At 48.5% G+C, this 24,606-nt stretch overlaps 1 protein-coding gene across 8 annotated transcripts in view; it reads right to left on the bottom strand.

Annotated features, from left to right (window-relative positions):
• Positions 1–24,606, bottom strand: part of LOC106613358 (ubiquitin carboxyl-terminal hydrolase 32) — a 107,328-nt gene that overhangs the window by 24,149 nt on the left and 58,573 nt on the right. For 5 of the 8 annotated variants that reach the window (XR_006771245.1, XR_006771244.1, XM_045724865.1 and 2 more), the window contains 10 exons: positions 19,043–19,202; positions 16,173–16,327; positions 15,663–15,777; positions 13,048–13,122; positions 12,700–12,838; positions 10,318–10,423; positions 6,647–6,820; positions 4,411–4,585; positions 3,778–3,929; positions 3,335–3,446 (listed from right to left, as the gene is read on the bottom strand). Coding sequence is in view for 6 of the 8 variants with exons in the window: in XM_045724865.1 (XP_045580821.1) it covers positions 3,335–3,446; positions 3,778–3,929; positions 4,411–4,585; positions 6,647–6,820; positions 10,318–10,423; positions 12,700–12,838; positions 13,048–13,122; positions 15,663–15,777; positions 16,173–16,327; positions 19,043–19,202 (1,363 nt within the window). In the remaining 2 variants the exon portion in view is untranslated. The remainder of the gene's footprint in view (positions 1–3,334; positions 3,447–3,777; positions 3,930–4,410; positions 4,586–6,646; positions 6,821–10,317; positions 10,424–12,699; positions 12,839–13,047; positions 13,123–15,662; positions 15,778–16,172; positions 16,328–19,042; positions 19,203–24,606) is intronic. The other 3 variants (XM_045724868.1, XM_045724869.1, XM_045724866.1) reach the window with 3 other exon arrangements.

Raw genomic sequence — 24,606 nt, 5'->3', positions numbered from 1 at the left:
AGAACCAGGGTGCGTTACATTCTACCAACCTCTAGAACCAGGGTGTCACATTCTACCAGCCTCTAGAACCAGGGCGCGTTACATTCTACCAACCTCTAGAACCAGGGTGTTACATTCTACCAGCCTCTAGAACCAGGGTGTTACATTCTACCAGCCTCTAGAACCAGGGTGTTACATTCTACCAACCTCTAGAACCAGGGTGTTACATTCTACCAGCCTCTAGAACCAGGGTGTTACATTCTACCAGCCTCTAGAACCAGGGTGTTACATTCTACCAACCTCTAGAACCAGGGTGTTACATTCTACCAACCTCTAGAACCAGGGTGTTACATTCTACCAGCCTCTAGAACCAGGGTGTTACATTCTACCAGCCTCTAGAACCAGGGTGTTACATTCTACCAGCCTCTAGAACCAGGGTGTTACATTCTACCAACCTCTAGAACCAGGGTGTTACATTCTACCAGCCTCTAGAACCAGGGTGTCACATTCTACCAGCCTCTAGAACCAGGGCGTGTCACATTCTACCAACCTCTAGAACCAGGGCGTGTCACATTCTACCAACCTCTAGAACCAGGGTGTTACATTCTACCAACCTCTAGAACCAGGGTGTTACATTCTACCAACCTCTAGAACCAGGGTGTTACATTCTACCAACCTCTAGAACCAGGGTGTTACATTCTACCAACCTCTAGAACCAGGGTGTTACATTCTACCAACCTCTAGAACCAGGGTGTTACATTCTACCAACCTCTAGAACCAGGGTGTTACATTCTACCAACCTCTAGAACCAGGGTGTTACATTCTACCAGCCTCTAGAACCAGGGTGTTACATTCTACCAGCCTCTAGAACCAGGGCGTGTTACATTCTACCAGCCTCTAGAACCAGGGTGTTACATTCTACCAGCCTCTAGAACCAGGGGTGTTACATTCTACCAACCTCTAGAACCAGGGTGTTACATTCTACCAACCTCTAGAACCAGGGTGTTACATTCTACCAGCCTCTAGAACCAGGGTGTTACATTCTACCAACCTCTAGAACCAGGGCGTGTTACATTCTACCAACCTCTAGAACCAGGGCGTGTTACATTCTACCAACCTCTAGAACCAGGGTGTTACATTCTACCAACCTCTAGAACCAGGGCGTTACATTCTACCAACCTCTAGAACCAGGGCGTTACATTCTACCAACCTCTAGAACCAGGGCGTTACATTCTACCAACCTCTAGAACCAGGGCGTTACATTCTACCAACCTCTAGAACCAGGGCGTTACATTCTACCAACCTCTAGAACCAGGGCGTTACACTCTACCAACCTCTAGAACCAGGGCGTTACATTCTACCAGCCTCTAGAACCAGGGCGTTACATTCTACCAACCTCTAGAACCAGGGTGTTACATTCTACCAGCCTCTAGAACCAGGGTGTTACATTCTACCAACCTCTAGAACCAGGGTGTTACATTCTACCAACCTCTAGAACCAGGGTGTTACATTCTACCAACCTCTAGAACCAGGGTGTTACATTCTACCAGCCTCTAGAACCAGGGTGTTACAGTCTACCAGCCTCTAGAACCAGGGTGTTACATTCTACCAACCTCTAGAACCAGGGTGTTACATTCTACCAACCTCTAGAACCAGGGTGTTACATTCTACCAGCCTCTAGAACCAGGGCGTGTCACATTCTACCAGCCTCTAGAACCAGGGCGTGTTACATTCTACCAGCCTCTAGAACCAGGGCGTGTTACATTCTACCAGCCTCTAGAACCAGGGTGTTACATTCTACCAGCCTCTAGAACCAGGGTGTTACATTCTACCAGCCTCTAGAACCAGCGTGTTACATTCTACCAGCCTCTAGAACCAGCGTGTTACATTCTACCAGCCTCTAGAACCAGGGTGTTACATTCTACCAGCCTCGAGAACCAGGGCGTGTTACATTCTACCAGCCTCTAGAACCAGGGCGTGTTACATTCTACCAACCTCTAGAACCAGGGTGTTACATTCTACCAACCTCTAGAACCAGGGCGTGTCACATTCTACCAGCCTCTAGAACCAGGGCGTGTTACATTCTACCAGCCTCTAGAACCAGGGCGTGTTACATTCTACCAGCCTCTAGAACCAGGGCGTGTTACATTCTACCAGCCTCTAGAACCAGCGTGTTACATTCTACCAGCCTCTAGAACCAGCGTGTTACATTCTACCAGCCTCTAGAACCAGCGTGTTACATTCTACCAGCCTCTAGAACCAGCGTGTTACATTCTACCAGCCTCTAGAACCAGCGTGTTACATTCTACCAGCCTCTAGAACCAGGGTGTTACATTCTACCAACCTCGAGAACCAGGGCGTGTTACATTCTACCAGCCTCTAGAACCAGGGCGTGTTACATTCTACCAGCCTCTAGAACCAGGGCGTGTTACATTCTACCAACCTCTAGAACCAGGGTGTTACATTCTACCAGCCTCTAGAACCAGGGTGTTACATTCTACCAGCCTCTAGAACCAGCGTGTTACATTCTACCAACCTCTAGAACCAGGGTGTTACATTCTACCAGCCTCTAGAACCAGGGCGTGTTACATTCTACCGCCCTCTAGAACCAGGGTGTTACATTCTACCAGCCTCTAGAACCAGGGTGTTACATTCTACCAACCTCTAGAACCAGGGTGTTACATTCTACCAGCCTCTAGAACCAGGGTGTTACATTCTACCAACCTCTAGAACCAGGGTGTTACATTCTACCAACCTCTAGAACCAGGGTGTTACATTCTACCAACCTCTAGAACCAGGGTGTTACATTCTACCAACCTCTAGAACCAGGGTGTTACATTCTACCAACCTCTAGAACCAGGGTGTTACATTCTACCAACCTCTAGAACCAGGGTGTTACATTCTACCAACCTCTAGAACCAGGGTGTTACATTCTACCAACCTCTAGAACCAGGGTGTTACATTCTACCAGCCTCTAGAACCAGGGTGTTACATTCTACCAACCTCTAGAACCAGGGCGTGTTACATTCTACCAACCTCTAGAACCAGGGTGTTACATTCTACCAACCTCTAGAACCAGGGTGTTACATTCTACCAACCTCTAGAACCAGGGTGTTACATTCTACCAACCTCTAGAACCAGGGTGTTACATTCTACCAGCCTCTAGAACCAGGGTGTTACATTCTACCAACCTCTAGAACCAGGGTGTTACATTCTACCAACCTCTAGAACCAGGGTGTTACATTCTACCAGCCTCTAGAACCAGGGTGTTACATTCTACCAGCCTCTAGAACCAGGGTGTTACATTCTACCAGCCTCTAGAACCAGGGTGGGTGAAAGTATAGGAGGTTCTCACCTGTCTGTGTTGGAGAGGAGAGGGAAGTGGGGGAGCCTGGGACAGGGATCTCAAACGCACACAGGAAGCCGTTCACCGACAGACGCACCTTCTGGTTATCCTGAGGGAAGTTCTACCCCCCCCCCACACACACACAATTACTACTCTGTGTTGCACTTGTAGTGTGCACATCAGTGTGTGTGTGTGTGTACATCAGTGTGTGTGTGTGTACATCAGTGTGTGTGTGTGTGTACATCAGTGTGTGTGTGTGTGTACATCAGTGTGTGTGTGTGTGTGTGTGTGTGTGTACATCAGTGTGTGTGTACATCAGTGTGTGTGTACATCAGTGTGTGTGTGTGTGTGTGTGTGTGTACATCAGTGTGTGTGTACATCAGTGTGTGTGTGTGTGTGTGTGTGTGTGTGTGTGTGTGTGTGTGTACATCAGTATGTGTGTGTGTGTGTACCTTGATGTTGGAGGTGTGGACCTCAGCCAGTAATATCTGGTCTGGTTTCAGACTACACAGTTCACTCAGCTGTTTCTTCAGACCGATGTACTTGTCATCTATGTTGAGCCTCAGGCCGAACCGTACAGGGGTAGAACCATCCAGCATAATGACTGACAGACAGACAGACAGACAGAGAGACAGACAGAGAGACAGACAGAGAGACAGACAGAGACAGACAGAGAGACAGACAGAGAGACAGACAGAGAGACAGACAGAGAGACAGACAGAGAGACAGACAGAGAGACAGACAGAGAGACAGACAGAGAGACAGACAGAGAGAGGAAATGCAGTCACTTCAGGAAGTGAATAGAAATGTGAATATTTCCCATTGACTATTATTGTCTATGAGGACATGCTTTATTGATTTTGGGGTGTCGGGAGAAGGGCCACCAGACCCGCACCATTCCAGGGTAAAGACACAGGAAAATTCATTGCTGACCCCTCCCACCTGTTAGTACAAAAACTCTCCTCTGTTCAGGTTAATTAAAACCAAGCCACAAACTGGCAATCTGGTCCACAGAGATCAAACCCTCCTCCGCCCCTTTACAGGAACCTGTTCCCTTCATCAGGGTATTTTGTCCCAGTCCTCACCAGTGATCTCCAGGTGCATGGAGCTGTCCATGGGGAGGGGTAAAGACAGGAAGTTGAAGGGGTCGAAGCGGGCGCTGATGTGACCACACGTCTTACACTTGACCTGGGACTTGAGCTGGCCGTGGAACAGATCCACCACGATGGAACGGTTCCTCCGCAAGTGGTTCTCCCACGCCTGACGAGGAACACACACGGAAACATAGACGGGACGTAAAACACACACAGAGCACTAATCCTGCTAATCCCTCGTAGGATCGATCACACACACACTTTAATCCTCTGTCCATAACCTGTACACCAATACACACGCCACAGGTTATCCACTCTTTAAGAAATGTTTAGTGGATGAATCAACTTTTGACTCTCTCCTCTCCCCTGGTCTCTAAGGACCTAAGATGGACTGTCCTCTCCCCTGGTCTCTAAGGACCTAAGATGGACTGTCCTCTCTCCTCTCCCCTGGTCTCTAAGGACCTAAGATGGACTGTCCTCTCCCCTGGTCTCTAAGGACCTAAGATGGACTGTCCTCTCTCCTCTCTCCTGGTCTCTAAGGACCTAAGATGGACTGTCCTCTCTCCTGGTCTCTAGTCATCTAAGATGGACTGTCCTCTCTCCTCTCCCCTGGTCTCTAAGGACCTAAGATGGACTGTCCTCTCCCCTGGTCTCTAAGGACCAAAGATGGACTGTCCCCTCTCCTCTCCCCTGGTCTCTAAGGACCTAAGATGGACTGTCCTCTCTCATCTCTCCTGGTCTCTAAGGACCTAAGATGGACTGTCCTCTCTCCTCTCTCCTGGTCTCTAAGGACCTAAGATGGACTGTCCTCTCCCCTGGTCTCTAAGGACCTAAGATGGACTGTCCTCTCCCCTGGTCTCTAAGGACCTAAGATGGACTGTCCTCTCCCCTGGTCTCTAAGGACCTAAGATGGACTGTCCTCTCTCCTCTCCCCTGGTCTCTAAGGACCTAAGATGGACTGTCCCCTCTCCTCTCCCCTGGTCTCTAAGGACCTAAGATGGACTGTCCCCTCTCCTCTCCCCTGGTCTCTAAGGACCTAAGATGGACTGTCCTCTCCCCTGGTCTCTAAGGACCTAAGATGGACTGTCCTCTCTCCTCTCTCCTGGTCTCTAAGGACCTAAGATGGACTGTCCCCTCTCCTCTCCCCTGGTCTCTAAGGACCTAAGATGGACTGTCCCCTCTCCTCTCCCCTGGTCTCTAAGGACCTAAGATGGACTGTCCTCTCCCCTGGTCTCTAAGGACCTAAGATGGACTGTCCTCTCTCCTCTCTCCTGGTCTCTAAGGACCTAAGATGGACTGTCCCCTCTCCTGGTCTCTAAGGACCTAAGATGGACTGTCCCCTCTCCTCTCCCCTGGTCTCTAAGGACCTAAGATGGACTGTCCCCTCTCCTCTCCCCTGGTCTCTAAGGACCTAAGATGGACTGTCCTCTCTCCTGGTCTCTAAGGACCTAAGATGGACTGTCCTCTCTCCTCTCTCCTGGTCTCTAAGGACCTAAAATGAACTGTCCCCTCTCCTCTCCCCTGGTCTCTAAGGACCTAAGATGGACTGTCCTCTCTCCTCTCTCCTGGTCTCTAAGGACCTAAAATGAACTGTCCCCTCTCCTGGTCTCTAAGGACCTAAGATGGACTGTCCTCTCTCCTCTCCTCTCGTCTCTAAGGACCTAAGATGGACTGTCCTCTCCCCTGGTCTCTAAGGACCTAAGATGGACTGTCCCCTCTCCTGGTCTCTAAGGACCTAAGATGGACTGTCCTCTCTCCTCTCCTCTCGTCTCTAAGGACCTAAGATGGACTGTCCTCTCTCCTGGTCTCTAAGGACCTAAAATGGACTGTCCTCTCTCCTCTCTCCTGGTCTCTAAGGACCTAAGATGGACTGTCCTCTCTCCTGGTCTCTAGTCATCTAAGATGGACTGTCCCCTCTCCTCTCCCCTGGTCTCTAAGGACCTAAGATGGACTGTCCCCTCTCCTGGTCTCTAAGGACCTAAGATGGACTGTCCTCTCCCCTGGTCTCTAAGGACCAGAGATCAGGGATGGGCAACTGGGGGCCTGTGCAACTGAAGGCCCTCTGATCAATTTCCCCCAAAACATTTATTGGGTAACTCTCTCAGGGAAAATAAAGGTTAATTACATGTTGGTTGATAGGCTGTGTGTGTAGATGCCTGTGTGTGTGTGTGTGTGTGTGTGTGTACGTGTGTGTGTGTTTGATTGGTTTTGTTGATTGAACTCTGACCTCTGAAGCGACCTCCCAGTCGGGTCGTCCGTTGCTGTCCTTCAGCTCTACGTAGGGTTTCTCATGCACCCTGTTCAGGTCCTCATGGAGCCCGTCCAATAGGAAAGCCAGAAGCTCTTGACTGTCCTGCTGCTGGAAGCCGTTGAAACGCGGGGCGTACTTCGCTATCGTCCACTACAGGGGGCGGTAGTGAGAACCACAGTCAACACAGAACAGACCAATTCTGATATTTTTTCCCACAAATTGGTCTTTTGACAAAACACATCAGATCTTTAAAGAGCCGATCCGATTGGTCAAAAGACCAATTAGTGAAATAAAATATCCGAATTGGGCTGTTCTGTGTAAACGCAGCCATATGGAGTAAGTTAAGGCCATAGTACAAGCTATCGTCCACCACAGGGTGGAGAATGGAAACACAAAGTTAGAGATAACAGTAGCGCAGACATAACCACATATTAGTCACTTAATTAATGTAGAGTCAATAAGGCCAGAGTAAAAAAAATAAAGAAAATTGGACAAGCTATCATTCAATACAGACGGGAGAATGGAAACAAAGTTATTAAGGTAATAGCTTCCCAGACATGTACTTTACTATCGTCCAATACAGAGGGGAGAATGAGCAGTGTCTTCACTAAGTACACTGAGTAGCCAACCAGGAGACTTCTGATTGATATCTGTGTTGGTGTCCTCTGGTACATTCACATTTTTTATTTCACCTTTATTTAACCAGGTAGGCCAGTTGAGAACAAGTCCTTTATTTAACCAGGTAGGCCAGTTGAGAACAAGTCCTTTATTTAACCAGGTAGGCCAGTTGAGAACAAGTCCTTTATTTAACCAGGTTGGCCAGTTGAGAACAAGTCCTTTATTTAACCAGGTAGGCTAGTTGAGAACAAGTCCTTTATTTAACCAGGTAGGCCAGTTGAGAACAAGTCCTTTATTTAACCAGGTAGGCCAGTTGAGAACAAGTCCTTTATTTAACCAGGTAGGCCAGTTGAGAACAAGTCCTTTATTTAACCAGGTAGGCTAGTTGAGAACAAGTCCTTTATTTAACCAGGTAGGCCAGTTGAGAACAAGTCCTTTATTTAACCAGGTAGGCCAGTTGAGAACAAGTCCTTTATTTAACCAGGTAGGCCAGTTGAGAACAAGTCCTTTATTTAACCAGGTAGGCCAGTTGAGAACAAGTCCTTTATTTAACCAGGTAGGCCAGTTGAGAACAAGTCCTTTATTTAACCAGGTTGGCCAGTTGAGAACAAGTCCTTTATTTAACCAGGTAGGCCAGTTGAGAACAAGTCCTTTATTTAACCAGGTAGGCCAGTTGAGAACAAGTCCTTTATTTAACCAGGTAGGCCAGTTGAGAACAAGTCCTTTATTTAACCAGGTTGGCCAGTTGAGAACAAGTCCTTTATTTAACCAGGTAGGCCAGTTGAGAACAAGTCCTTTATTTAACCAGGTAGGCCAGTTGAGAACAAGTTCTCATTTACAACTGCGACCTGGCCAAGATAAAACAAAGCAGTTCGACACATACAACAACACAGAGTTACACATGGAATAAACAAACATACAATCAATAATACAGTAGAAAACAAAAGTCTATATACAATGTGTGCAAATGAGGTAAGATAAGGGAGGTAAAGGCAATAAATAGGCCATGGTGGAAAAGTAATTACAATATAGCAATTAAACACTGGAATGATAGAATGTGCAGAAGATGAGTGTGCAAGTAGAGATACTGGGGTGCAAAGGAGCAAGATAAATAATTAAATAAATAAATAAATAAATACAGTATGGGGATGAGGTAGTTGGATGGGTTATTTACAGATGGGCTATGTACAGGTGCAGTGATCTGCTCTGACACCTGTAGGTCTGTTCATTGATGACTTGATACCATCTGAAATACACAGCGAAATGATGGAATACTTTAACGACTTTACCTCCCAGATTGGTACAAATTGTTATGGTATAGAGTAGAAATTGATACGACTTTTACAATTGAAAATGACTGAAAATGTATGAATTCAGTTTGTTGTTTTGGATATCGTCTAGGTCTATATGATCAGGACTATTTTCTAAGTAAGAGAACATTAAAACCTTTCTTTTCTTGAGATTAAAGTCATATTTACAGTTTTACTGCGAGATATGAATTGCGACAATGATGTTTGTTGTTCAAATTATGTTTATTGGCTCTGCTGCTGTGGGCACTTACGGTATGGAAACCATAGTGTCATTTGGGTCAAGTATACTTTTAACAGTTTGGTCTGTCAATCCATCAAATCCTAAGAATTAAAGGTTGTGTGCTGTCAAGTAAACATGGATTCCCTGTTGAGAAACAATATAGAATTGCTGGAAAATGTAAAAACTGTTCAGGGGGAGGACCCCCAGACCCCCCTGCCAGATTGTATAAAAGTGGGGGTGCACGAAGTCCAGTACCCAATGAACAGACCTACAGGTGTGATTGAAGAATGAAGCAGGTGTAAAACATGGGCTTTGCTTCACAGAATGAAGCAGGTGTAAAACATGGGCTTTGCTTCACAGAATGAAGCAGGTGTAAAACATGGGCTTTGCTTCACAGAATGAAGCAGGTGTAAAACATGGGCTTTGCTTCACAGAAAGTAGCAGTTGACTAGTCCATCGTCGACACTTTAAATCAAAATCAGTAGGTCAATGTTTTTAATAATACCATAGAAGTACAAGGGCTCCCGAGTGGCGCAAGCGGTCTAAAACAACAGGGGGGCCGACTCGCCGTTAAACAACGGGGGGGTCGACTCGTCGTTAAACAACGGGGGGGGGTCGACTCGTCGTTAAACAACGGGGGGTCGACTCGTCGTTAAACAACAGGGGGTCGACTCGCCGTTAAACAACGGGGGGTCGACTACGCCGTTAAACAACGGGGGGGTCGACTCGCCGTTAAACAACGGGGGGAGGTCGACTCGCCGTTAAACAACAGGGGGTCGACTCGCCGTTAAACAACAGGGGGTCGACTCGCCGTTAAACAACAGGGGGTCGACTCGCCGTTAAACAACAGGGGGGGTCGACTCGTCGTTACCACTTACATGATAAAAAAGCATCATGCTCTCTCTCCTCCTTCCATGAAAATACATTTGACGCACAAACAATAACACCGGTCCAGGAGAGAGAGAGGCGGGACAGACAGCAGACTGACAAACCAGTAGCTTCCCTGTCATTGCTGGCTTTCTGACTGACAGGCGCCTGTCCTATCAGGAGAACACTGGAAGATGCATCCTGTTCATTCTAGCGACAGAGGGCTATAAAGACGTTCCTGACTAGAAGAATTTAAACTTTTTATATATTTTTTTATATGTGAGAAAAAAAATTACATTTACATTTTAGTCATTTAGCAGACGCTCTTATCCAGAGCAACTTACAGTAGTGAATGCATACATTTCATGTTTTTTTTTGTGCTGGCCCCCCGTGGGAATCGAACCCACAACCCTGGCGTTGCAAACACCATGCCCTACCAACTGAGCTACAGGGAAGGCTAATTAATTCACGGAGTGGAAACAAAAGTAGCTTAGAGAAAACACTGAATGAGACAACCACATAGCCGTTAATTCATTCATATCACATATGGAGACGGTAAGGCCATGGCACAAGCTGTTGTCCACCACAGGGAGGAAGGAAATCACATCCACGCCAGGATTTTATAAACCCACCCTGAGTTTGAGAGGAGCAACGTTCCTCTGTGTTCCACTCCACAGCTCCATCAGCAAGTCTCCGTAGCATTTAGCCATGTGACCTCGCATCCCGATGGGGTTGGTTCTGGACACACAACAACAAGTCAGTAATGCTGTCCTACAAGCTGTACACCTTTTCACACACACACACACACACGTACGTAGGATCTCACACACACACACAGGGTCAGAGACACACAACAACAAGTCAGTAATGCTGTCCTACAAGCTGGACACCTTTACACACACACACACACACACACACAGGGTCAGAGACACACAACAACAAGTCAGTAATGCTGTCCTACAAGCTGGACACCTTTTCACACACACACACACACACACAGGGTCAGAGACACACAACAACAAGTCAGTAATGCTGTCCTACAAGCTGGACACCTTTTCACACACACACACACACACACAGGGTCAGAGACACACAACAACAAGTCAGTAATGCTGTCCTACAAGCTGGACACCTTTTCACACACACACACACACACACACAGGGTCAGAGACACACAACAACAAGTCAGTAATGCTGTCCTACAAGCTGGACACCTTTTCACACACACACACACACACACAGGGTCAGAGACACACAACAACAAGTCAGTAATGCTGTCCAACAAGCTGGACACCTTTTCACACACACACACACACACACAGGGTCAGAGACACACAACAACAAGTCAGTAATGCTGTCCTACAAGCTGGACACCTTTACACACACACACACACACACACACACAGGGTCAGAGACACACAACAACAAGTCAGTAATGCTGTCCTACAAGCTGGACACCTTTACACACACACACACACACACACACACAGGGTCAGAGACACACAACAACAAGTCAGTAATGCTGTCCTACAAGCTGGACACCTTTACACACACACACACACACACACACAGGGTCAGAGACACACAACAACAAGTCAGTAATGCTGTCCTACAAGCTGGACACCTTTTCACACACACACACACACACAGGGTCAGAGACACACAACAACAAGTCAGTAATGCTGTCCTACAAGCTGGACACCTTTACACACACACACACACACACAGGGTCAGAGACACACAACAACAAGTCAGTAATGCTGTCCTACAAGCTGGACACCTTTACACACACACACACACACACACACAGGGTCAGAGACACACAACAACAAGTCAGTAATGCTGTCCTACAAGCTGGACACCTTTTCACACACACACACACACACACACAGGGTCAGAGACACACAACAACAAGTCAGTAATGCTGTCCTACAAGCTGGACACCTTTACACACACACACACACACACACAGGGTCAGAGACACACAACAACAAGTCAGTAATGCTGTCCTACAAGCTGGACACCTTTTCACACACACACACACACACAGGGTCAAAGACAGGGACAGAGACACACACACACACACACACACACACACACACACACACACACACACACACACACGGACAGAGACACACACACACAGGGACAGAGACACACACACACAGGGACAGAGACACACACACACAGGGACAGAGACACACACACACACACACACAGGGACACACACACACACAGGGACAGAGACACACACACACACAGGGACAGAGACACACACACAGCGTCACACACACACAGGGTCACACACACACAGGGTCACACACACACACAGAGAGACACACACACACACAGAGAGACACACACACACACACACACACACAGAGACACACACACACAGGGACACACACACACACACACACACACACACACACGGACAGAGACACACACACAGGGACAGAGACACACACACACAGGGACAGAGACACACACACAGGGACACACATACACACACACACAGGGACACACACACACACACACACACACACACACACACACACACACACACACAGACACACACACACACACACACACACACACACACACACACACACACACACACACACGTAGGATCACACACACACAGGGACAGAGACACACACACAGGGACAGAGACACACACACAGGGACAGAGACACACACACAGGGACAGAGACACACACACACAGGGACACACATACACACACACACAGGGACACACACACACACACACACACACACACACACACACACACACACAGGGACAGAGACACACACACAGCGTCACACACACACACACACACACACACACACACACACACACGTAGGATCACACACACACAGGGACAGAGACACACACACAGGGACAGAGACACACACACAGGGACAGAGAGACACACACAGGGACAGAGAGACACACACAGGGACAGAGAGACACACACAGGGTCACACACACACAGGGCCCCCCCCCCAGCTACCTGTTGAGTTCATACAGGTGTCTTCCTGAGATGAAGTAATCCGTGAGGGGCGTGGTGTTGCTAACACACTGGATACTAGAGTTCATAAAGCACGTGTTGCCTAGGTTACTGAGGCCCGTGGCACCCTTCTCCGTAGCAACTGGGGGGGGGGGTAGACATGTACAGTATTACATATATGTTTGAAAGGTTTTAGGAGAGAAGGGGAGGAAGGTTAGAGACATAAATCTATCCTAAATAGTGAAAGTGAAAGCTCTTGATAACTGCATTGTAAATGTATGTAACCGATGTACTGTGAATGTAAAGCGGGACGACGATGATGATGGCGTCAGTGATATCATCCCACTGTACCTTTGTGTCGGTCCATTTTACTGCTGTTAGCGATGAAGGACATCTCTTCTGGCCAGCTCATGTCTTTGTTCCGAACTAAAAAAAAAAAACACACGAGGTGAAGGTTTTACCCATCAATGACTGACTAAAGAAGTGTTACTTTTAGTCTTCTCTTTTTAAAATCACAAGTTTGCGGTCACTGAAATGTTAAATAACCTTTCAACACACTCAGCAGTCAGATAACATTTTTAATTCTAGTGTTGAACGTAGCCTCGCTAACCGAGTGTCCATTTGAACGTAGCCTCGCTAACCGAGTGTCCATTTGAACGTAGCCTCGCTAACCGAGTGTCCATTTGAACGTAGCCTCACTAACCGAGTGTCCATTTGAACGTAGCCTCGCTAACCGAGTGTCCATTTGAACGTAGCCTCGCTAACCGAGTGTCCATTTGAACGTAGCCTCGCTAACCGAGTGTCCATTTGAACGTAGCCTCGCTAACCGAGTGTCCATTTGAACGTAGCCTCGCTAACCGAGTGTCTATTTGAACGTAGCCTCGCTAACCGAGTGTCCATTTGAACGTAGCCTCGCTAACCGAGTGTCCATTTGAACGTAGCCTCGCTAACCGAGTGTCTATAATGAACGTAGCCTCGCTAACCGAGTGTCTATTTGAACGTAGCCTCGCTAACCGAGTGTCCATTTGAACGTACCCTCGCTAACCGAGTGTCTATAATGAACGTAGCCTCGCTAACCGAGTGTCCATTTGAACGTAGCCTCGCTAACCGAGTGTCTATTTGAACGTAGCCTCGCTAACCGAGTGTCCATTTGAACGTACCCTCGCTAACCGAGTGTCCATTTGAACGTAGCCTCGCTAACCGAGTGTCCATTTGAACGTAGCCTCGCTAACCGAGTGTCTGTTTGAACGTAGCCTCGCTAACCGAGTGTCCATTTGAACGTAGCCTCGCTAACCGAGTGTCCATTTGAACGTAGCCTCGCTAACCGAGTGTCCATTTGAACGTAGCCTCGCTAACCGAGAGTCCATTTGAACGTAGCCTCGCTAACCGAGTCCATTTGAACGTAGCCTCGCTAACCGAGAGTCCATTTGAACGTAGCCTCGCTAACAGAGTGTCCATTTGAACGTAGCCTCGCTAACCGAGTGTCCATTTGAACGTAGCCTCGCTAACCGAGAGTCCATTTGAACGTAGCCTCGCTAACTAAGTAGCCTCGCTAACCGAGTGTCTATTTGAACGTAGCCTCGCTAACCGAGTGTCCATTTGAACGTACCCTCGAAAACTAAGTAGCCTCGCTAACCGAGTGTCCATTTGAACGTAGCCTCGCTAACCGAGTGTCCATTTGAACGTAGCCTCGCTAACCGAGTGTCTGTTTGAACGTAGCCTCGCTAACCGAGTGTCCGTTTGAACGTAGCCTCGCTAACCGAGTGTCCATTTGAACGTAGCCTCGCTAACCGAGTGTCCATTTGAACGTAGCCTCGCTAACCGAGTGTCCATTTGAACGTAGCCTCGCTAACCGAGAGTCCATTTGAACGTAGCCTCGCTAACCGAGTCCATTTGAACGTAGCCTCGCTAACCGAGAGTCCATTTGAACGTAGCCTCGCTAACAGAGTGTCCATTTGAACGTAGCCTCGCTAACCGAGTGTCCATTTGAACGTAGCCTCGCTAACCGAGAGTCCATTTGAACGTAGCCTCGCTAACTAAGTAGCCTCGCTAACCGAGTGTCTATTTGAACGTAGCCTCGCTAACCGAGTGTCCATTTGAACGTACCCTCGAAAACTAAGTAGCCTCGCTAACCGAGTGTCCATTTGAACGTAGCCTCGCTAACCGAGTGTCTATTTGAACGTAGCCTCGCTAACTAAGTAGCCTCGCTAACCGAGTGTCCATTTGAACGTAGGCTCGCTAACCGAGTGTCCATTTGAACGTAGCCTCGCTAACCGAGTGTCCATTTGAACGTAGCCTCGCTAACAGAGTGTCCATTTGAACGTAGCCTCGCTAACCGAGTGTCCATTTGAACGTAGCCTCGCTAACCAAGTGTCCATTTGAACGTAGCCTCGCTAACAGAGTGTCCATTTGAACGTAGCCTCGCTAACCGAGAGTCCATTTGAACGTAGCCTCGCTAACCGAGTGTCCATTTGAACGTAGCCTCGCTAACCGAGAGTCCATTTGAACGTAGCCTCGCTAACCGAGTGTCCATTTGAACGTAGCCTCGCTAACCGAGTGTCCATTTGAACGTAGCCTCGCTAACCGAGTGTCTATAATGAACGTAGCCTCGCTAACCGAGTGTCCATTTGAACGTAGCCTCGCTAACTAAGTAGCCTCGCTAACAGAGTGTCCATTTGAACGTAGCCTCGCTAACAGAGTGTCCATTTGAACGTAGCCTCGCTAACCGAGTGTCTATAATGAACGTAGCCTCGCTAACCGAGTGTCCATTTGAACGTAGCCTCGCTAACCGAGTGTCCATTTGAACGTAGCCTCGCTAACCGAGAGTCCATTTGAACGTAGCCTCGCTAACCGAGTGTCTATAATGAACGTAGCCTCGCTAACCGAGTGTCCATTTGAACGTAACCTCGCTAACAGAGTGTCCATTTGAACGTAACCTCGCTAACAGAGTGTCCATTTGAACGTACCCTCGATAACTAAGTGCTGCTCGTCCTGGATCTTCAGGCCCTCCAGAGTGTGGTCCTCATCATCCAGCAGGGTCAGATCGTTCTGGGGGAAGGAGAAGAACCGGGTCAGATCGTTCTGGGGGAGGAGGAGGAGAACCGGGTCAGATCGTTCTGGGGGAGGAGGAGAACCGGGTCAGATCGTTCTGGGGGGGAACTGGGTCAGATAGTTCTGGGGGGAGGGGGAGGAGAACTGGGTCAGATAGTTCTGGGGGGGGAGAACTGGGTCAGATCGTTCTGGGGGAAGGAGAAGAACCGGGTCAGATCGTTCTGGGGGGAGGTTTGGATGAGAGGTCAACATCTGCAAGTTTATATTTTATCATGTCACCGTAGTATCACTTAGAAAATGTAGTGGTCAGCATATGACAGGTGCTCCACACACACACACCTACCTACCTACACACACACACACACACACACACACACACACACACACACACACACACACACACACACACACACACACACACACACCTCGCTGTTGTAGAGCCACAGCCTCATGTCCTCGTCTTTGATGCGTAGCCTCTGAGACAGGTACAGGTGGATGTCCTTGATGGTTCCCACGCGGCTGAAACAGCCTGTATAGGTCAGGACACGCTTCAGAGGAGCGTTGTGGGAGGGCACGTTACCTGGAGGGGGAGGAGGAGGGAGAGGGAGGAGAGAGGGGGTGGGAGTGAGCGAGAGGACGGGGGAGAGTGAAGGGGCAATGAGGTGGGAGAGGGAGGGGAGAGGGAAGGAGAGGGGGAGGAGAACACTCCAGCCTTTAGTGAACTATAAGCTCATCAAACTCAGAATGACTGAAAAGTCCTGTAATATTGTAAATAGTCTCTCACCCAGACTCACATCCCAGACTCACATCAACTTGTAGAAAATGAGTTAAATCAACACATTATTATAAGACATAGAGAATAGTTGTAGGATTAGGTGTAAGGAAGCAGCAAGAAAGGGGTGTTTTAGATTTGGTTATTTAATTAATACAGACTGAGTCATTACATTAAAAACGCCTCCAATCAAAAAGGCAACAAAATCTATTAGTTCAGTTTATAAACAATTAATAAAAAACTAAATGGAATTTATTTATTTGAAAAGTAAAGTAAAAAAATTAAAATAAAAAACATCTTAATATGTGATTGATTAGTAATACTTTGCCAATATTTTTTTTTAAGGAAACAGAAAGGGAAAGGGGAAATGAAAAGTCAGGTAGCACAGCCTTGCTCTTTGGTCAGTGTGTTTTGGTCTAGTCATTCTCCCAGCAGCACAGCCTTGCTCTTTGATCAGTGTGTTTTGGTCTAGTCATTCTCCCAGCGGCACAGCCTTGCTCTTTGATCAGTGTGTTTTGGTCTAGTCATTCTCCCAGCGGCACAGCCTTGCTCTTTGATCAGTGTGTTTTGGTCTAGTCATTCTCCCAGCGGCACAGCCTTGCTCTTTGGTCAGTGTGTTTTGGTCTAGTCATTCTCCCAGCAGCACAGCCTTCCTCTTTGGTCAGTGTGTCACCAATGATTGTGGGTGCGATTCCCGCTGAGGCTCCCCATACCTAACATGTATGCAGCATGACTAAGATAACAGCATCTGCTAAATGGTATATATTATATATGGTATTATTTATATGCCTGGTCAGTTTGTATTTGTGACTGGAGCCAAACTAACTCCTCTGGGACAGACATCTGATGTGGTGATTTAATCGCCCCCGCGCAGCGCTCTAATGTCTCACAGTGCCCCCGCGCAGCGCTCTAATGTCTCACAGTGCCCCCGCGCAGCGCTCTAGTTCCCCCGCACAGCGCTCTAATGTCTCACAGTGCCCCCGCGCAGCGCTCTAGTTCCTCCGCGCAGCGCTCTAGTTCCCCCGCGCAGCGCTCTAGTTCCTCCGCGCAGCGCTCTAGTTCCTCCGCGCAGCGCTCTAGTTCCTCCGCGCAGCGCTCTAGTTCCTCCGCGCAGCGCTCTAGTTCCTCCGCGCAGCGCTCTAGTTCCTCCGCGCAGCGCTCTAGTTCCTCCGCGCAGCGCTCTGTCTCACAGTGCCTCTAGACGCGAGAAGTAAGGGTGGCATAGCCGCGAGAAGTAAGGGTGGCATAGCCAGGAGAAGTAAGGGTGGCCTAGCCGCGAGATAGGGTGGCATAGCCGCGAGAAGTAAGGGTGGCATAGCCGCGAGAAGTAAGGGTGGCATAGCCAGGAGAAGTAAGGGTGGCATAGCCGCGAGAAGTAAGGGTGGCATAGCCGCGAGAAGTAAGGGTGGCATAGCCGCGAGAAGTAAGGGTGGCATAGCCGCGAGAAGTAAGGGTGGCATAGCCGCGAGAAGTAAGGGTGGCATAGCCGCGAGAAGTAAGGGTGGCATAGCACGGGGGCAGTGTCATGCTGAAACAGGAAAGGTCCTTCCCCAAACTGTTGCCACAAAGTTAGAAGCACAGAATCATCTAGAATATCATTGTATGCTGTAGCATTAAGATTTCCCTTCACTGGAACTAAGGGGCCTGAACAATGAAAAACAGCCCCAGACCATTATTCCTCCTCCACCAAACTTTACAGTTAACACTATGCATTTGGGCAAGCAGCGTTCTCCTGGCATCCGCCAAACCTGGACCAGTCCATTCTAATATCTTGATTAGGGCCGGACCAGTCCATTTTAGGGGCATGATTAGGGGTGGACCAGTCCATTACAACAGCATGATTAGGGGTGGACCAGTCCATTACAACAGCATGATTAGGGGTGGACCAGTCCATTATAACAGCATGATTAGGGGTGGACCAGTCCATTATAACAGCATGATTAGGGGTGGACCAGTCCATTATAACAGCATGATTAGGGGTGGACCAGTCCATTATAACAGCATGATTAGGGGTGGACCAGTCCATTATAACAGCATGATTAGGGGCGGACCAGTCCATTATAACAGCATGATTAGGGGCCGGACCAGTCCATTATAACAGCATGATTAGGGGGCGGACCAGTCCATTATAACAGCATGATTAGGGGCCGGACCAGTCCATTATAACAGCATGATTAGGGGTGGACCAGTCCATTATAACAGCATGATTAGGGGTGGACCAGTCCATTATAACAGCATGATTAGGGGTGGACCAGTCCATTATAACAGCATGATTAGGGGGCGGACCAGTCCATTATAACAGCATGATTAGGGGTGGACCAGTCCATTATAACAGCATGATTAGGGGGCGGACCAGTCCATTATAACAGCATGATTAGGGGCGGACCAGTCCATTATAACAGCATGATTAGGGGTGGACCAGTCCATTATAACAGCATGATTAGGGGTGGACCACAGTAGTAGTAGAAGCGTTTGTTGGCTCCTAGCAAGCCGTCTTTCTTTCTTGCTGCAGGCTTACGTTACCTCTGGGGAGGTGCTGGGGGAACATTCTCAGGCTGGTCATACCCATGTTAACCCAGATGTTGGACTGGGGGGTGCGTGTGGCGGGCTGCTGCCGCAGGAAGAGGAGGTAGAGTGGGAAGAGCTCCAGCTCAGCATGGCCTGTTTCAGTCTGCTGGATCACCTGGAAAAAAAGGACAGGAGAAAGGAGGAGGAAAAGAGAGTACATGCATTCAACAATTACCTCTAAGGGCTGAACCCTAACTTTAGGTACACACTAAAAAGTTCACGAAAATCATCCAGAATGGTTTGGGGAAAAAAAATAAACAAATAAACAAAATATCCATGATAATTGAATTATACATTTGACATGTTTAGGCACTTAAAAATCTACAAAGTGGATAGCCAACAACTATCATAGAAACATTGTTAAAGTAATTGTCCATAGATGGTCTGCTTGAGGACCTCAAGTGTCAAACTCATTCCACCAAGGAACTCTCCTCACCTGGTCGTCTAGGTCTCAGTAAGGAACTCTCCTCACCTGGTCGTCTAGGTCTCAGTAAGGAACTCTCCTCACCTGGTCGTCTAGGTCTCAGTAAGGAACTCTCCTCACCTGGTCGTCTAGGTCTCAGTAAGGAACTCTCCTCACCTGGTCGTCTAGGTCTCAGTAAGGAACTCTCCTCACCTGGTCGTCTAGGTCTCAGTAAGGAACTCTCCTCACCTGGTCGTCTAGGTCTCAGTAAGGAACTCTCCTCACCTGGTCGTCTAGGTCTCAGTAAGGAACTCTCCTCACCTGGTCGTCTAGGTCTCAGTAAGGAACTCTCCTCACCTGGTCGTCTAGGTCTCAGTAAGGAACTCTCCTCACCTGGTCGTCTAGGTCTCAGTAAGGAACTCTCCTCACCTGGTCGTCTAGGTCTCAGTAAGGAACTCTCCTCACCTGGTCGTCTAGGTCTCAGTAAGGAACTCTCCTCACCTGGTCGTCTAGGTCTCAGTAAGGAACTCCCCTCACCTGGTCGTCTAGGTCTCAGTAAGGAACTCCCCTCACCTGGTCGTCTAGGTCTCAGTAAGGAACTCCCCTCACCTGGTCGTCTAGGTCTCAGTAAGGAACTCCCCTCACCTGGTCATCTAGGTCTCAGTAAGGAACTCCCCTCACCTGGTCGTCTAGGTCTCAGTAAGGAACTCCCCTCACCTGGTTGTCTAGGTCTCAGTAAGGAACTCTCCTCACCTGGTTGTCTAGGTCTCAGTAAGGAACTCCCCTCCCAACCCATGAGTTTGACACCCCTGATCTACGGTTCAGCGACGGGGCAAACGGTTCAGCGACGGGGCAAACGGTTCAGCGACGGGGCAAACGGTTCAGCGACGGGGCAAACGGTTCAGCGACGGGGCAAACGGTTCAGCGACGGGGCAAACGGTTCAGCGACGGGGCAAACGGTTCAGCGACGTGGTAAACGATTCAGCGACGTGGTAAACGGTTCAGCGACGGGGCAAACGGTTCAGCGACGGGGCAAACGGTTCAGCGACGGGGCAAACGGTTCAGCGACGGGGCAAACGGTTCAGCGACGGGGTAAACGGTTCAGCGACAGGGTAAACGGTTCAGCGACGGGGTAAACGGTTCAGTGACAGGGTAAGGGATAGCTGTGGCAGTCATAACATTTTGTCAGCTGATTATTGTCATGTAAAAGACAGTTTTTTCTGCCATGCGTAATATGCGTTAGGCTATGTATTATATAACGGCACAAACATTATTTTAACTCAGTTTTTTTCCCCCCAGGCTCAGAAGCCTATGCATAAATTAACATGCTATGTGGATGTTTTTGAATGAATCGTCACCTGAGAAAGCTCTGTCCATTTCCTTTTGTTAGGCTTTAGAATTAGCATCCACAAGGACCATGTTTTACACTCTGTTTCAACCTGCTGTTGAACTTCTTTCTTCAAACTGATAATCGCAGTGAGGTGAGTTTTAAAAGCATGATACTGTTTTAATGATAAGTGTTTGATGTGATTTTCGATAGCATTTGTATTGATGTCAGAGTGGTTAGAGGGACAATAGAGCCCTGAGTACCAGGCCATTAGGACCTGATGGTAGTTAGAGCCCTGAGTACCAGGCCATTAGGACCTGATGGTGGTTAGAGCCCTGAGTACCAGGCCATTAGGACCTGATGGTAGTTAGAGCCCTGAGTACCAGGCCATTAGGACCTGATGGTAGTTAGAGCCCTGAGTACCAGGCCATTAGGACCTGATGGTAGTTAGAGCCCTGAGTACCAGGCCATTAGGACCTGATGGTGGTTAGAGCCCTGAGTACCAGGCCATTAGGACCTGATGGTGGTTAGAGCCCTGAGTACCAGGCCATTAGGACCTGATGGTGGTTAGAGCCCTGAGTACCAGGCCATTAGGACCTGATGGTGGTTAGAGCCCTGAGTACCAGGCCATTAGGACCTGATGGTGGTTAGAGCCCTGAGTACCAGGCCATTAGGACCTGATGGTGGTTAGAGCCCTGAGTACCAGGCCATTAGGACCTGATGGTGGTTAGAGCCCTGAGTACCAGGCCATTAGGACCTGATGGTGGTTAGAGCCCTGAGTACCAGGCCATTAGGACCTGATGGTGGTTAGAGCCCTGAGTACCAGGCCATTAGGACCTGATGGTAGTTAGAGCCCTGAGTACCAGGCCATTAGGACCTGATGGTGGTTAGAGCCCTGAGTACCAGGCCATTAGGACCTGATGGTAGTTAGAGCCCTGAGTACCAGGCCATTAGGACCTGATGGTAGTTAGAGCCCTGAGTACCAGGCCATTAGGACCTGATGGTAGTTAGAGCCCTGAGTACCAGGCCATTAGGACCTGATGGTCGTTAGAGCCCTGAGTACCAGGCCATTAGGACCTGATGGTAGTTAGAGCCCTGAGTACCAGGCCATTAGGACCTGATGGTAGTTAGAGCCCTGAGTACCAGGCCATTAGGACCTGATGGTAGTTAGAGCCCTGAGTACCAGGCCATTAGGACCTGATGGTGGTTAGAGCCCTGAGTACCAGGCCATTAGGACCTGATGGTGGTTAGAGCCCTGAGTACCAGGCCATTAGGACCTGATGGTAGTTAGAGCCCTGAGTACCAGGCCATTAGGACTTGATGGTAGTTAGAGCCCTGAGTACCAGGCCATTAGGACCTGATGGTAGTTAGAGCCCTGAGTACCAGGCCATTAGGACCTGATGGTAGTTAGAGCCCTGAGTACCAGGCCATTAGGACCTGATGGTGGTTGGAGCCCTGAGTACCAGGTCATTAGGACCTGATGGTAGTTAGAGCTCTGAGTACCAGGCCATTAGGACCTGATGGTGGTTAGAGCCCTGAGTACCAGGCCATTAGGACCTGATGGTAGTTAGAGCCCTGAGTACCAGGCCATTAGGACCTGATGGTGGTTAGAGCCCTGAGTACCAGGCCATTAGGACCTGATGGTAGTTAGAGCCCTGAGTACCAGGCCATTAGGACCTGATGGTAGTTAGAGCCCTGAGTACCAGGCCATTAGGACCTGATGGTGGTTAGAGCCCTGAGTACCAGGCCATTAGGACCTGATGGTAGTTAGAGCCCTGAGTACCAGGCCATTAGGACCTGATGGTAGTTAGAGCCCTGAGTACCAGGCCATTAGGACCTGATGGTAGTTAGAGCCCTGAGTACCAGGCCATTAGGACCTGATGGTAGTTAGAGCCCTGAGTACCAGGCCATTAGGACCTGATGGTGGTTAGAGCCCTGAGTACCAGGCCATTAGGACCTGATGGTGGTTAGAGCCCTGAGTACCAGGCCATTAGGACCTGATGGTGGTTAGAGCCCTGAGTACCAGGCCATTAGGACCTGATGGTAGTTAGAGCCCTGAGTACCAGGCCATTAGGACCTGATGGTGGTTAGAGCCCTGAGTACCAGGCCATTAGGACCTGATGGTCGTTAGTACTACCAACATACGTCCAGAGTGCATAAGAGGAGATTACAGTGACTCAATGGTCACGTGGAATTTTTCTGCGCCGTCAAGACGGTAATACGGTCACTGCAACAGTCCTAGTTGGGGTTGTGTTGTGGTCCATCTACAGTCAATAGTGTGAGGGATGGTTGTGTTGTGGTCCATCTACAGTCAATAGTGTGAGAGGTGGTTGTGTTGTGGTACATCTACGGTCAATAGTGTGAGAGGTGGTTGTGTTGTGGTCCATCTACAGTCAATAGTGTGAGAGGTGGTTGTGTTGTGGTCCATCTACAGTCAATAGTGTGAGAGGTGGTTGTGTTGTGGTCCATCTACAGTCAATAGTGTGAGAGGTGGTTGTGTTGTGGTCCATCTACAGTCAATAGTGTGAGGTGGTTGTGTTGTGGTCCATCTACAGTCAATAGTGTGAGGGATGGTTGTGTTGTGGTCCATCTACAGTCAATAGTGTGAGAGATGGTTGTGTTGTGGTACATCTACAGTCAATAGTGTGAGGGATGGTTGTGTTGTGGTCCATCTACAGTCAATAGTGTGAGAGGTGGTTGTGTTGTGGTCCATCTACAGTCAATAGTGTGAGAGGTGGTTGTGTTGTGGGTCCATCTACAGTCAATAGTGTGAGAGGTGGTTGTGTTGTGGTCCATCTACAGTCAATAGTGTGAGAGATGGTTGTGTTGTGGTACATCTACAGTCAATAGTGTGAGGGATGGTTGTGTTGTGGTCCATCTACAGTCAATAGTGTGAGAGGTGGTTGTGTTGTGGTCCATCTACAGTCAATAGTGTGAGAGATGGTTGTGTTGTGGTACATCTACAGTCAATAGTGTGAGAGGTGGTTGTGTTGTGGTCCATCTACAGTCAATAGTGTGAGAGGTGGTTGTGTTGTGGTCCATCTACAGTCAATAGTGTGAGAGGTGGTTGTGTTGTGGTCCATCTACAGTCAATAGTGTGAGAGGTGGTTGTGTTGTGGTCCATCTACAGTCAATAGTGTGAGGGATGGTTGTGTTGTGGTCCATCTACAGTCAATAGTGTGAGAGGTGGTTGTGTTGTGGTCCATCTACAGTCAATAGTGTGAGAGGTGGTTGTGTTGTGGTCCATCTACAGTCAATAGTGTGAGAGGTGGTTGTGTTGTGGTCCATCTACAGTCAATAGTGTGAGAGGTGGTTGTGTTGTGGTCCATCTACAGTCAATAGTGTGAGAGGTGGTTGTGTTGTGGTCCATCTACAGTCAATAGTGTGAGAGGTGGTTGTGTTGTGGTCCATCTACAGTCAATAGTGTGAGAGGTGGATGTGTTGTGGTCCATCTACAGTCAATAGTGTGAGGTGGTTGTGTTGTGGTCCATCTACAGTCAATAGTGTGAGAGGTGGTTGTGTTGTGGTCCATCTACAGTCAATAGTGTGAGAGGTGGTTGTGTTGTGGTCCATCTACAGTCAATAGTGTGAGAGGTGGTTGTGTTGTGGTCCATCTACAGTCAATAGTGTGAGAGGTGGTTGTGTTGTGGTCCATCTACAGTCAATAGTGTGAGAGGTGGTTGTGTTGTGGTCCATCTACAGTCAATAGTGTGAGAGGTGGTTGTGTTGTGGTCCATCTACGGTCAATAGTGTGAGAGGTGGTTGTGTTGTGGGTCCATCTACAGTCAA

Source organism: Salmo salar, chromosome ssa09 (genome assembly GCF_905237065.1).
Source record: "Salmo salar chromosome ssa09, Ssal_v3.1, whole genome shotgun sequence".
Taxonomy (NCBI): Eukaryota; Metazoa; Chordata; class Actinopteri; order Salmoniformes; family Salmonidae; genus Salmo; species Salmo salar.
Note: the sequence above shows the minus strand (reverse complement) of the source record. Positions and strands in the feature narration are given on the sequence as shown.